General features: G+C 43.3%; 1 protein-coding gene across 2 annotated transcripts; it reads right to left on the minus strand.

Annotated features, from left to right (window-relative positions):
• Positions 1 to 1,057: 1,057 nt before the first annotated feature.
• On the minus strand, positions 1,058 to 12,817 carry LOC118080478 (ovomucoid). Of its 2 annotated transcripts, none has more exons than XM_088662046.1 (4): positions 12,697 to 12,817; positions 3,568 to 3,596; positions 1,736 to 1,845; positions 1,058 to 1,192 (listed from the first exon to the last, which is right to left on the minus strand). In XM_088662046.1, the coding sequence occupies exons 1-4, from the start codon at positions 12,749 to 12,751 to the stop codon at positions 1,138 to 1,140; spliced, it is 249 nt and encodes an 82-aa protein (XP_088518172.1). In that variant the 5' UTR covers positions 12,752 to 12,817; the 3' UTR covers positions 1,058 to 1,137. The 2 variants fall into 2 exon arrangements, with proteins under 2 accessions (XP_088518172.1, XP_034961673.3); XM_035105782.3 differs by lacking the exons at positions 1,058 to 1,192; positions 1,736 to 1,845; positions 3,568 to 3,596 and adding exons at positions 9,329 to 9,563; positions 10,804 to 10,913; positions 11,757 to 11,785.
• Between the last annotated feature and the right edge of the window lie 9 nt (positions 12,818 to 12,826).

Genomic DNA, 12,826 nt, shown 5'->3' on the forward strand with positions numbered 1-12,826 from the left:
CCAGTAGCTTAGGAGGTTGTATGCAATGTAGCCTGTCTTGACTATAAGCCAAAGCAAGGCTGAAGAAAGACTCCAGTGATAAATTGCATGTCAGATAGTATTTGTCAAAAAAATAACAATTTATTGCATGGACTTCTAGCCAACACTGATTTCATATATACTGCGAGGGTGGGGAGTTTAGATGTGGCCATCATGAAAACCTATGGAAGCAGCTGTCTCCAGATTTCAGACTCCCAATTCCAAAATTCTCAAAACGAGAATCATATACAGGCCAATCTGTGATACAATACAAGTCACTGGTCTCAAATCGTATTAGGGAGGGCTATTGAGGCTATTAATATTGTGCTTACGGAAGCAACAGAATGGATAAAAACAGACGCTTCTAGAAAAAAATGGTCCAGTCTTCTTCTGCACAGCCTAACCTGCCCTGGGGACCCCCCAAATCCACCAGAGAAATCAAGGATACACAGTGGGACGCCCAAGTGGGGAAAACAAGGAGGAGAGAAATCCCATTGCAATGGCATTAATTCTTGAGCTGAATACCAACTTGGGTCGCATATATCAATTTATATGGTGGTAATTGAATTTTCTTTGTGTACTTTTATTTCTCTGCTTCTCGTTCTCATTTTCTTCCATTAAAAATCAATAGAAAAGAAAAGAAAAGAATATAATCATGGCAGGGTAATGGGTTCTAGCCTCAATGTCTCTAACTAATCACCTGCCTGTCAACATTTTGGGTTTTTTAAACCTGTAGAAATCCATTGCCTGCAGTCAGAAGTGTTACAGTCCAGAGGGAGTAGATTAGGCTGATTGTTTAAAACTCAGTTCATTGGTTGTGTGTAATGCACTAATTCTTGCACTAGTGCAAGGATGTAGCTGAATACTAACTTGGATGGCATAAATAAATTCTATTCTTAATAATTTTAAGACTAGATAACACACAAGTAAATGTATGGGGAGTTTGATAACGTTGCTGTGCTTATTTATTGATGAACTGAATTAAGATGTTGCAAAGTATTCACTGGCTCACAGAGCATAAGCAAAGAGAATAATGGAATTTTTGGGGGGGTGATGCAATGAGTGAAGCTTGAAGAGAAATGGGACTTCTTCCACAGATGTTCCGTAGTCTTGTGCATCTTAAACGTTTCTGCATTTTCCATAGTACATTAGTATCAGCTTTCTTTTAGTTTTTCTGATGAGAAAAAGAGAAGTAAATAAATATGAGAATTCATAACACGCAAGTTTCATTATAACTCTTAAAGATAAATAGGTGGGAACACTAAGTTCATCATTGCCCCAAGTAATGGAAGAATAATGTCTGAGTCCCTGGAGAGCTTCATCTGCCTAGACAATATTGAACAAGATGGACCAGTGTTCTTTTCAGCTCCACCACTTGGTGGAAGATCCGTCTTCTGCACCCTTCATTGTTGATCTGTATCATAGAACATAGAACCGATTTGGGCATCTTTCCCCTGCCCTCTCCTCTCACAGGATCCCACTTAGCAGCAGCAGCAACAATACTGTCAGGAGGGTGGTGCTTGTGAACCCAGTTGAGTTTAAAATTTAAGACGGTCTGCAGATTAGGTCTGCTCACCATGTTCATTTGGGCCTCATAAGCAACACATAACCCACATTGTGCAATATATATATATATATTGCATTGCAGGGGTTTGAACTAGATGATCCTTGTGGTCCCTTCCGACTCTGCAATTCTATGGTTCTATGATATACTCACATATATTCATTGCAGAAGTGACACCGGTTGCTATAGGTCTTGCCATCAGAACCACAGTGCGCACGGTACTCCTCAGTGCATTGGACTTTTGGATACCCTTGGCAATATTTCTGAAGAAAAAGGACACGGCACTTATTAAGGGCTCTTCCCCCCTTAACCTCTGGACTGCAAGGCCTTCCTGTTTATGACTTGCCTAATAATGAGGCACAGATGACGAATACATCAAGTGTTAATTTAAGATGTGCATTCAAGCACAGGAAAAGCTGGTTTATCATCCTGCCAAGCAGTGTTCCATATTCAAACCGAGTTGTTCCATATTCAAACCGAGTTACCACTTTTTCCAAAGAGGGATTGATGCTCCCAGACATGACATGTGTGTGTGATTCCTGTATTCAATTTGTAGGAAGAGAATTTCAGCGTTGTTTTGCTTTAGTTAGCATTGCTCTCCCCAAATATTAACAGGCTGGAAAGGGGCAGAAAGGTGCTCCCATCTGAGGCTCTCCCAGCTCTTGGCAGTCAGGGTGAAAGTTGGGAATGTGGATTATTTTTTGCCATTTGGACTGTGCCAGCTCCACACAGGCACAGCAGAAAAGTCCAGTGTTTAGGAGCCTTGGGGATTTGCAGGACCTTGTATCCAGAAGAACCAAAAACTCTGGCACTCTGTGGCCACCCACAGCTTTCTACTGGGGTAGTGCATGGACCCTACCCCATCCAATTTGTGGCTCTGATTTATCCAAATCAGGCCCACTCTGTTCCAGGCTGACTTGGACCCCAAACAACCTGATCCAGAGCTGATTTTTATGAATCTCCAGAATATCACAGACTTGCATTGCCAAATAAAAATGCCAAAATTTTCATCTTCAAGGCATGAGATTTGGTTACATTGTAACCCCTATATGTAGGATTAAACCTATTGATTTACAGATGGTCAATGCCGGGGTTTCATGCAAGACATTTTAAAACTTTAAAATGCTGCAGGGTTAAAGCAGGTACAAAGTGTTTTTTTACATTGTGACACGAAATTTGCAGATTACAGGTGGGTAGTTCCAGGGGTTTCATACTCAATACATTTAACAGATGCTTTAAAATACATCTTTTAAAATCCACTGGAGTGTCCAATCCTGCCAGTTCTCAAGAATATTATTATTCCTGATTTCATAAGACTGTGGCTAAATAATATGCCTGCCAGGTTAGGGTGGTCTGTCTAATAATAATAAAATAACCCCAATAGGCTACTACAGAACACAAGCTAGGACTAAGGAACTAGAACTAATGTGAAAGTGTGTGTGGGGGGGGAGCTCTTTTCTGTTATATATATGCATATATGTTTTTCAGTAAACCACATTTTGTAGCAGAGTTTTTCCCGGAGGCAGAGGACAAGAATAGGAGTCATACTCAAATCCACAGTCAAGAGCTCCTTTATTGCTTGACTGGTCGCACAAGCATTTCTGCTACTATTATATACAAGCTATTTACATTCCTTCTTTATCTCTCCAGCACGGTATAATCTCAGTCCAGTAATTAACAATCCTGACACAGCAAAACTCAGAGTATCAGCAGCACACATGGTCTTACTTCCAACCTTGTTGTCAGCATGCGTGTTGACAATGTGTGTGACAATGTGTGTTGACAATGTGTGTGCTTTCCTCCTGCGGAAATTGCAGCCTGCAACTTCCTCCCTTTATTTGCACCTCCAGCTGACACCAATCAAGCCTAGAGTGCCACTCCTACACACTAAACAAAATTCTGGAACCCTCTTTAAAGCTTCCAGGAACTTTTCTCTGTTTCTTAAAGAATGTTTTCCTAACACTATCATAATATTTCGCACTCACCGCTTCCCATGATGCTTTAACAGCAACACCTAGAAGCAAAGCACAGAAAACGTAAAGTTATAAAGAAAATCCATATATTGAATAACAGTTCATATTAGAACAGTTATTTCTAGGAACTGAAAAGTGAGGTGCATTGTATCATTCACATCCTTTGTTATCCTGAAAGTGCACCCATAATGTGGCTTGGCAATATGCAATTTACTTTAAATGTCATGGGGCATGGATTGGAAGATAATCAAATCAATGGGAAATGGTCTAATCCGTTAAATGGGAATAACTGAATACAACGATTCATTTCTTAGCTAACTGGGTACCAGTTCTTTTGATTTTAGTGGAATACCCAGCTGTGGTGCTGTGTGTGTTTAGAATTGTTCCCAAGTCCACTATTTATCTTATAGGAGCCATGTGGAGATTGTGAAGGAAGCACGGTGTGTGGTGGTAGTAGCTTTAGGGGGCATTAATGTTTGAAGCCTCACCTCATGAAGAGGCTCCTATTGGGTGGAAAGTGCTGGGCACTATCTGGAATCATGGGCGTACCCAGGATCAAAACTAGGGGGGGGGCAAGGGGAGGGGCCAAGGCACGGAAGGGGAGGGGCCACAAAGTGGGCGGGAACAGCGAACTCGCGCTCCGCCGGGCTGTGCCCCTCCCTAGAAGCAGGGCTGGTGGGTGGAGGCGGAGCCCAGCCCAGCGGAGCGCGAGTTCAGCGTTCCTGCCCGCCGCGCCGCGCTCTCTGGTTCCCCGCCGCGCTTGGCCTTGCCTGAGGGCGCGCCGGGGAGCTGGAGGGAGGGTGCGGCGCGGTGCGGCGGGAATGGCGAACTCGCGCTCCGCCGGGCTGTGCTCCGCCTCTGCCCACCAGCCCTGCTTCTAGAGTAGGGCAGCTGCCCTAACTTGCCGCATGGTGGGTACGCCCTTGTCTGGAATGAAGAGCCCTGGTGTATCGTGAATCTCACATGGCAAGACATTCATTCTGGTTCTTCCTGACATGTATCATTTCAGATAGGAGGAACCTTGAGAACAGACGTGTTTCAGTATTGAAAAGAATGTGGGAAAGGCTCAGGGGTGTGTGTGTTTTGGGGGGATGTGTGCCCCTGCCCCCAGTGTCCCTATGTTTGACCGCAATGTCCCCTCCTTCCTTTAGCTTTCAGATAGTGAACACCAAGGTATGCAGGACTCACTGGATTTAGTCAATACAGGTGGAGCCTTCCTACATTCATTTGAAGACATGAATAGTCCATGGATTGTTTGGTCCCTACACCTCTCCGAGAAAGAGAACTTTTTTCAATATGAAATATGACTCACCTGAGTACAAAAAGAAGACCATCAGAGTGAGGAGGAGAAAGCTGCCTGGCTACATGATTTTGCTGGTGGGGTTCGATCTGTTGGCCTCTTAGTGCTTTTCCAAGCAGTAGATGCTTTTCAGATTCCACTGGTTACAGTGAGGTATGACGTCTCTTCCATGTATTTATGGAAGTTTCTGCAGCCTTGATGATGAAATCTACCTGTTTTGAGAAATATTTAAATGTGCAAATGTGATTATAGATGACTGCAATGTTTTCTACCAATTTTAATGGTTCCCTTTAAGTGCACATTCCACGTGTGTGCACGAAATATTTGGCAACCAGCTCCTCAGGAAATAAGGCTTCTGGTGTGATTGTGACATTGCTGTTGCAGGTCACAAGAAATGAGGTACCATCAAAACAGTTTTAGAATTGCTGGGATTCTTTTGACCAAAGGCGATCATTTTAGTACAAAGAAAAACAATAGAGCCTTACTTGTTTAGCATGTAAGCCATAAAATAAAAGAGGTATTGTTGTCCTAGAAAGCAATACAAACACGTTATATACGTCAAACACACTTATTATTTTTAATTGCTTAAAACCATAGAACTGGAAAACAAACACAGAGGAAACAAGATTTGCTTGATAGGAGAAAACAAGCCATGAATGTATGGTGTGAGCATCTTGGATTTCCATTGTTTGAGGCAATTTTCTTCTGAATACAAGTTACTGGGAAAACAGCAGGCGGGTCCAGTGTTTTTGCCCTCAGGTCCTGCTTGCAGGCATCCCATAGGCATCTGGTTGTCAGCTGTGAGAACAGGATGCTGGGACAGAAGAGACATGGGCACGATCCAGCAGGGGTATTCTTATGTTCTGTTTAAACCACACTTCCAATGCTCAGAGCATTGCCCCAACACTATCTTCTCCATTTTTCCAATTCTCTTTGAAGCAGCATCTTTCCATAGATTTAAGGGGGAACCCCCCTAAACCTTAGAAATGAATATATGCCAGGATATTGATTAATTGGAATATGGATTAAAATACAAGCTGCCGGGCAGAGAATTCCTGAACTGGCTTATCCAAACCAGCCTGGTTGGCTTAGGAGAGAGCAAACCTGTTAACATGACAAAAGGTGTTGATGGGCCATTGTGGAGGAATCCACAATGCGGATGTTACCAAAGTGATGGAGTGTATGTGTCACAGTGGTCGGATGGGACTACTTCAGAGTAACGACTCTCCACCGCTCTGCATTTTATCTTTTTATTGGTGCTGCGTATTTACAGTGCTAAAGGTAGAGCTATTTACAGAGACACATCTTTTCAGCTTTCATCAGAACCTCCGAATGGCTTTTGGCGCGTCTTGCGCCAGCATAACAACTTGGGGAGCCCCATCCTCTTCCCCCGACGCTTTCTGTGAAGTTCCGGAGTTGGGGGGATGGGCCTGCCCCCCCTCTTTCCTCCTTCCTGTCCCACCTGGGACGCTGGCTCTTCTACCCTGCCAGAGCCTTGGATCCCACTTCCTGTTTCCCCACTGGAGCTGGAGCTTTCCCTGCTCTCAGTCGTGCTCTGGGCTGGGCTGGAACTCAGGAGGGGAGGGGCTTCGCGATACCCCTTGCCCCTCACATCATGTTTGAGGTGACAGGACAAGGGAGTCTGAGAGCAAAGGTTGCTGGGAAGAATAAGCAGGAAGAAGAGCTGGGATCCATCTTGGGAAGGCTGGCTGATGGCTGCCTTTGCTGCTGTGTGTGGTACAAGCCCCTTTTGGAAGGACCCTAATTGTAAGATCTGGACTCCCTACATGCAGATTGAAGGTGCACATAGCTTAATACACAATATTTCTTAAAGCCACAACAGTCTCCACCGCAACCTCAATTCTCCAAAGAAACACAGACCCTGTGTGGGTGCCTGGGACCCCATGGGGTTTTTCCCCCACTTGGCAGAGGGAGGGTCAGGCACTCGACTTTTGTAGCAATATTCTATTGAGATCACAGTGATTTGGAAAGATCTTGATCCTTTTAAAAAGAAGGACAATGCAACCTTCATAGTGCAAAACTTCAGACTGGGGAGTCACACCTACAATTGTGAAGCGGGAATTCTGCCTCATCTCCTTCCTAACCACCACCGCATCTCTCTCCAACCCTTATGCCTTTGCTTATTAGCCAACTATGAATAGTCTGAGAGACGTGGCCTGCGAGCCCCCAGAAATGTAGCCTGACAAGCATTCCTTTCCTATCTTTAAGGAATGCCTTTTGAGGAACAGCTCAGGGGGCCAGGCATGCTCAGCCTGGAAAAGAGAAGGTTGAGGGGATACCATATAGAGGAGGGTGAAGGGTTGCTTTCTGCTACTCCAAAGAAGTAGACACAAATCAATGGATTCAAACTAAAAGAATATTTCACCCATGCATCAGGAAGAACCCCCTTACAATGTGAGCTGTTTGGCAGTGGATTTTGCCAGCAAGTAATGTGGAGGCTTTCCTTAATGGTCTCCAAGCAGAGGCTTAACAGCCACGTCAAGAATGCTCTGCTGGTGTTTCCTGCTTGGCAGGTTTAATTAGATGGCCCCCTCCTCATGGCCTCCTCCAACTCAACTCCTTTCTTTAATATGAGAGAATATTTTGCCAACAATTTGAACTTGATGAAGTGGGGAGAAATAAGATTCAGTTCTTGCTCATACTTTATGAAGATTCTCTGATTCTATGTTATCAGCTCATGTCTGGGGCTCTTTGTAAAAGGAATGTTGTCCCTGCAAGGATGAATATGCCTTGCCCACTGTCGCTGCCAGACCTGTGAGACCTGTTTGGCAGCTGTTCTTGCGGGGGTAGGTATGTGATGATCTTATCTACTTCCTTCAAGTCCACACCAACATCACCTCTCCATTCACCACACTAGCAGTTCTCTGGCCAATTTCCCTCTATATTTGGTTGTGTTTTACATGATACATCTTGGCCAATGTTGGAAACAAGAAGCTGGCAGGAGAAAGTCTGCACCTTTGGCTTGGAGAGTTTGGAGGTTTCCAAATCTTGGCAGAGCCATGACCCATTTTGTCCCTCAGAGGAGCTTCCCCCGATCCTGTGCATTTTTACTCAGCAGTAAGCCTTATGAAGCACGGGTTCTCTTTCAAGAAAGAGTGAATAGGATTGAAGCCTGACAATTTATTTGATGTTTCACAACATGGAGGTACTTTCTGCCTTTCCCTGCCATAAGCGGATATTCTGATGACCAGTTGAGTTTCCTTTCAGTGGAAAAGGCTGATGGACGGACACTATTTTCTCTGCTCTGTTGAGATTTCCTTGTGGAACAATACCTGTGAAATTGAGGAGCTCTTCTGCATTTCTCTCTTACTAAAACAATATGGCTGCTGCCTCTCAGAAATGTCCTGAATGAACTGGGCAATTGGACATATGAAGAACAGGATGAAAATGCTATGATTTTGTGGGCAAAAGATGTTGGACATAATATAATGATGGAAGATTGGGAAAAATTATGGAAAGAGAATATTAAGTTTACTGCGTGTAACTTATTAAGAGAAAACTTAATGAAAATGATGTATAGATGGTATCTTACACCAGTAAAATTAGCAAAGATCTATTATAACCATGATAGCAAATGTTGGAGATGTAATAAAGAAGTAGGCTCTTTCTACCACATGTGGTGGACGTGTCCACTAGTGAATGACTTCTGGAATAAGATTTATAATGAACTCAAGAAAGTGTTGAAGAACAGGATGGTGGACCTGGTGGGCCTGATCCAGCAGCTGCTTCTTACTTTCTCCTTGTGCAGCTGAAGTCTCCCCTTCTCTCTTTCTCCTACTCTGCATGGCCTAATCTGCCCTGGGGACCCCCCAAATCCAGCAGAGCAACATAGGAAACACAGTGGGACACCCAGGTGGGGAAAGCAAGCAGGAGAGAAATCCCATTGCTTTAACATTAACTCTTGCGCTGGCGCAATGATGTAGCTGGGTACCCACTTGAATGGCATATATCAATTCATATGATGGCAACTGAATTTTCAATGTGTACTTTTCTCTTATTTCTCTGTCTGTTTTTTATTTTCTTCTATTAGAAAATTAATAGAAAAGAAAAGAAACGTATGTTACGGGGATGGGGTTCTAGCCTCAGTGTCTAACTCAGACATAGGCAACCTTCGGCCCTCCAGATGTTTTGGACTACAATTCCAATCATCCCTGACCACTAGTCCTGTTAGCTAGGGATCATGGGAGTTGTAGGCCAAAACATCTGGAGGGCCAATGGTTGCCTATGCCTGGTCTAATTAATCACCTGACTGTCTACAGATTTTTTTTTTAATCTGCAGAAATCAATGGCCAGAAGTCAGTAATGTCATAGTCAAAAGGGATTAGATTCTGCTGATTGTTTGACTCAGTTTCCTGATTGTGCATTATTAGTAACAAACTTCAACACCAATCTATTGTCCAAATCATATAATATTTTTAAGAATAGATAGTACACAAATAAATGTATGGAGAGTTTGATACTGTTGCTGAGCTTATTTATTGATAAACCAAATTAAGATGTTGCGAGATATTCACTGGCTCACAAAGCATAAGCAATGAGAAGAATGTAATTTTTTGGGTAGTGATGCAATGAGCGAAGCTTGACTAGAAATGGGACTTCCTTGGCAGATGTTTCTTAGTCTTGTGCATCTTAAACTTTCATTATGCATTTTCCAAAGTAATTCAGTTTCAGCGTTCTTTTACTTTCACTGATGAGAAAAAAGAAGGAAATAAAGGTGAGAATTCATAAGATACAACTTTCATTATAACTCCTTAAAGAGAAATACTGTATAGATGGGAAAGCTAAGACCATCTTTGCTCTGTGTCTTGGGGAAACGGCTGAGGAAGAATCCTGTCTGAGACCCTGGAAAACTGCTTCCTGTCAGCCTAGCCAATATTGAGCAAGAGGGACCAATGTCCTTTTCAGTCTACCACTTTGTGGAAGATCCCCCTTCTCTAGCCCTCATTGTACATCTGTGTCAAACTTCTCTAGGAGTAAATATTCAGACTTCTACCTAGAGCAATTCCAAGGTCCACATTAAGGCAACACCTAGTGTAGGCCTTTGTTACCTTCATAATAATGTTCTTAAATGTAAAGGCAAAGGGACCCCTGACCGTCAGGTCCAGTCGTGGAGGACTCTGGGGTTGCGGTGCTCATCTCTCTTTACTGGCCGAGGAAGCCGGCATTTATCCGCAGTCAGTTTCCGGGTCATGTGGCCAGCATGACTAAGCTGCTTCTGGTGAACCAGAGCAGTGCATGGAAACGCCATTTACCTTCCAGCCGCAGCAGTACCTATTTATCTACTTGCACTCTGACATGCTTTCGAACTGCTAGGTTGGCAGGAGCAGGCACCGAGCAACGGGAGCTCACTCTGTCGCAGGGATTCAAACCGCCAACCTTCTGATTAGCAAGTCTTAGGCTCTGTGGTTTAGACCACAGTGCTTACTATCCCCTAATTCCCTGATGGGGCTTTTTGTTATTCTTCTTCTGGGCCAACCCTACCTTTTGCTTTGTGTCTGGCCTGGTGGGATGGTGAAAGAGCCCATTTGGGCATACTTCCCCTGCCTGCCCCCCTGGATCGCTCTTAGAAGCAGCAACAAGAGTGTCAGGAGGGTGGTGCATGTGAATAGCCCTCCCAACCCACTTCATCTTAAAATTCAGGGCTACCCACAGATCAGCTCTATTCATCATCTTCATTCGGACCTCATAAGCAACAGAAAACTCAGGGTCATGGGTTAGAACCCCCCTTTTGCACAATGATTCCTGCACTGCCCAGGAAAGGGGTCCCCCCCTTGACTTTTCCCTTCTACATGGGGGTTGATTCTTCATGTACTTTTAAACTTCCAATAAAGATGTCTGAGGTGAAAAAAAGATTCCTGCACTGCACGAGGTTGGACTACATGACTCTCGGGGTCCCTTCCAACTCTGTGATTCTATGATGTACTCACAAATATGCATTGCAGAAGTCACACTGGTTGCCATAGGTATTGCCATCAGAACCGCAGTGGGGACGTTTCTCGAAGATGCATGCTGGGTTTGGATGCTGTTTGCAATATTCCTGAAGACGAAGGACACAACACTTTTAAAGGTCCTCCCCACTTAACCTTTGGACTGCAAGGCCTTTCTGATTATGACATGCCTAATAATGAGGGACAGATGAGGAATACACCAAGTGTTATATTAAGGCGTGCATCCAAGCACAGGAAATGCTGATTTATTGTCCTGGCAAGCAGTGAATTGCGTGATAATGTTAGTCTCTATTCATCCCAAGTTCCCACTTGGGGCATGTGATTTGGTGACATGGTTAAGGCCCCATTTTGGGGTCTTAGACCTGTCAAATTATAGATGGTTGGTGGCAGGGATTTCATACAAGACACCTTTAAAGTTAAAAATATTGCAGGGTTAGAACAGGTACAAAGTTTTTCACACTGTGAAACAAAATTTTATTTATGAAAAAAACACAGTGAGTGCCTGGATTCATAAAACAGTGACTAAATAATATGCCTGGAAGGTTGGGCAATCTGTCTAGTAATAATAGAATAGCCCCACTAGGCTACTACAGACCAAAAGCTGAGACTTTCTTACAAATTGTGAGTAGCAGCTGGAACTAATAATAATACCACTGACTTTTTAAAAAAGGAATGGGACTAGACATGTGAAATCATGGGAAAAATCCAGCTTTTTATGTTATATTTGTGTAGATGTGTTTTTGTTGCCTGTGTTTTAAATTCCATATTACACACACACACACACACACACACACACACACACACACACAGAGAGAGAGAGAGAGAGAGAGAGAGAGAGAGAGAGAGAGAATATTTAAACATTTCATAAGAAATATAAATTCACTTATGCTACTTCCATGTTCTATCATAACAATAAATGATGTCCCACTTACCGCTTCCCATGTTGCTTTAACAACAACATCTAGATGCAAAACACAGAAAATGTAAAAATTATTCCGCAAATTCATATGTTGAACAATAGTCCATTTGATAACATTTCTTTCTAGGAGCTGAAAAGTGAGATGCATTGTATCTTTTACATCCTATGTTATCCTAAAAGTGCATTGGCAATATGGCACTTTCCTTTAAATGTCACTGAGCATGCATAGGAAGACAATCAAATCAATGGAAAATGGTTAAGTCAATTAACTATACTAAATATAAATAACTGTATAAACTGGTTTGGTCCATAACTAACTGGGACTCAGGTCTATTGATTTCCCTTGAATGCCCGGCTGTGGTGCTTTGTGTGTTTAGAATCATGGCTAAGTCAACTTTTTATGTCACAAGAGCCACGGGGAGACCATGAAGAAAGGAGGGTGCGTGGTGGTGGTAGCTTTAGGGGGCATTAGTGTTTTGAGCCTCAGCTTTCAAAAAGGCTCCTATTGTGTGAAAAGTGGTGGGCGTATTCTGCAATGTAGAGCCCTGGTGTAGAGTATCTTTATTTGATAGAGTAAATCTCACATAGCAGGACATTCATTCTGCTTCTTCCTGGCATGTATAATTTCATATAGGAGGAATCTTGAGAACAGAAATGTTTCAGTGTTCAAAAGAATGTGGGAAAGGCTCAAGTGTGTGTTTGTTTGTTTGTTTGTGTGTTTTGGGGAGATGTGTGTCCCTGCCGCCAGTGTCCCTATGCTTAATAACAATGTCCCCTCCTTCCTTTAACTTTCAGACATCAAACACCAAGGTCTGCAGAGAGATTTTAACTGGATTTAGTCAATACAGGCGGAGCCTTCCTACACTCATTTGAAGACATGGCTAGTCCATGGATTGTTTGGTCCCTACACCTCTCCGAGAAAGAGAACTTTTGCAATATGAAATATGACTCACCTGAGTACAAAAAGAAGACCATCAGAGTGAGGAGGAGAAAGCTGCCTGGCTTCATGATGCTGCTGATGGGTTTAGTTCTGTCTGCCTCTTAGTGCTCTCCAAGCAGTAGATGCTTCTCAGATTTCACTGC

Source organism: Zootoca vivipara, chromosome 2 (assembly GCF_965207765.1).
Source record: "Zootoca vivipara chromosome 2, rZooViv2.hap1.1, whole genome shotgun sequence".
Classification (NCBI taxonomy): Eukaryota; Metazoa; Chordata; class Lepidosauria; order Squamata; family Lacertidae; genus Zootoca; species Zootoca vivipara.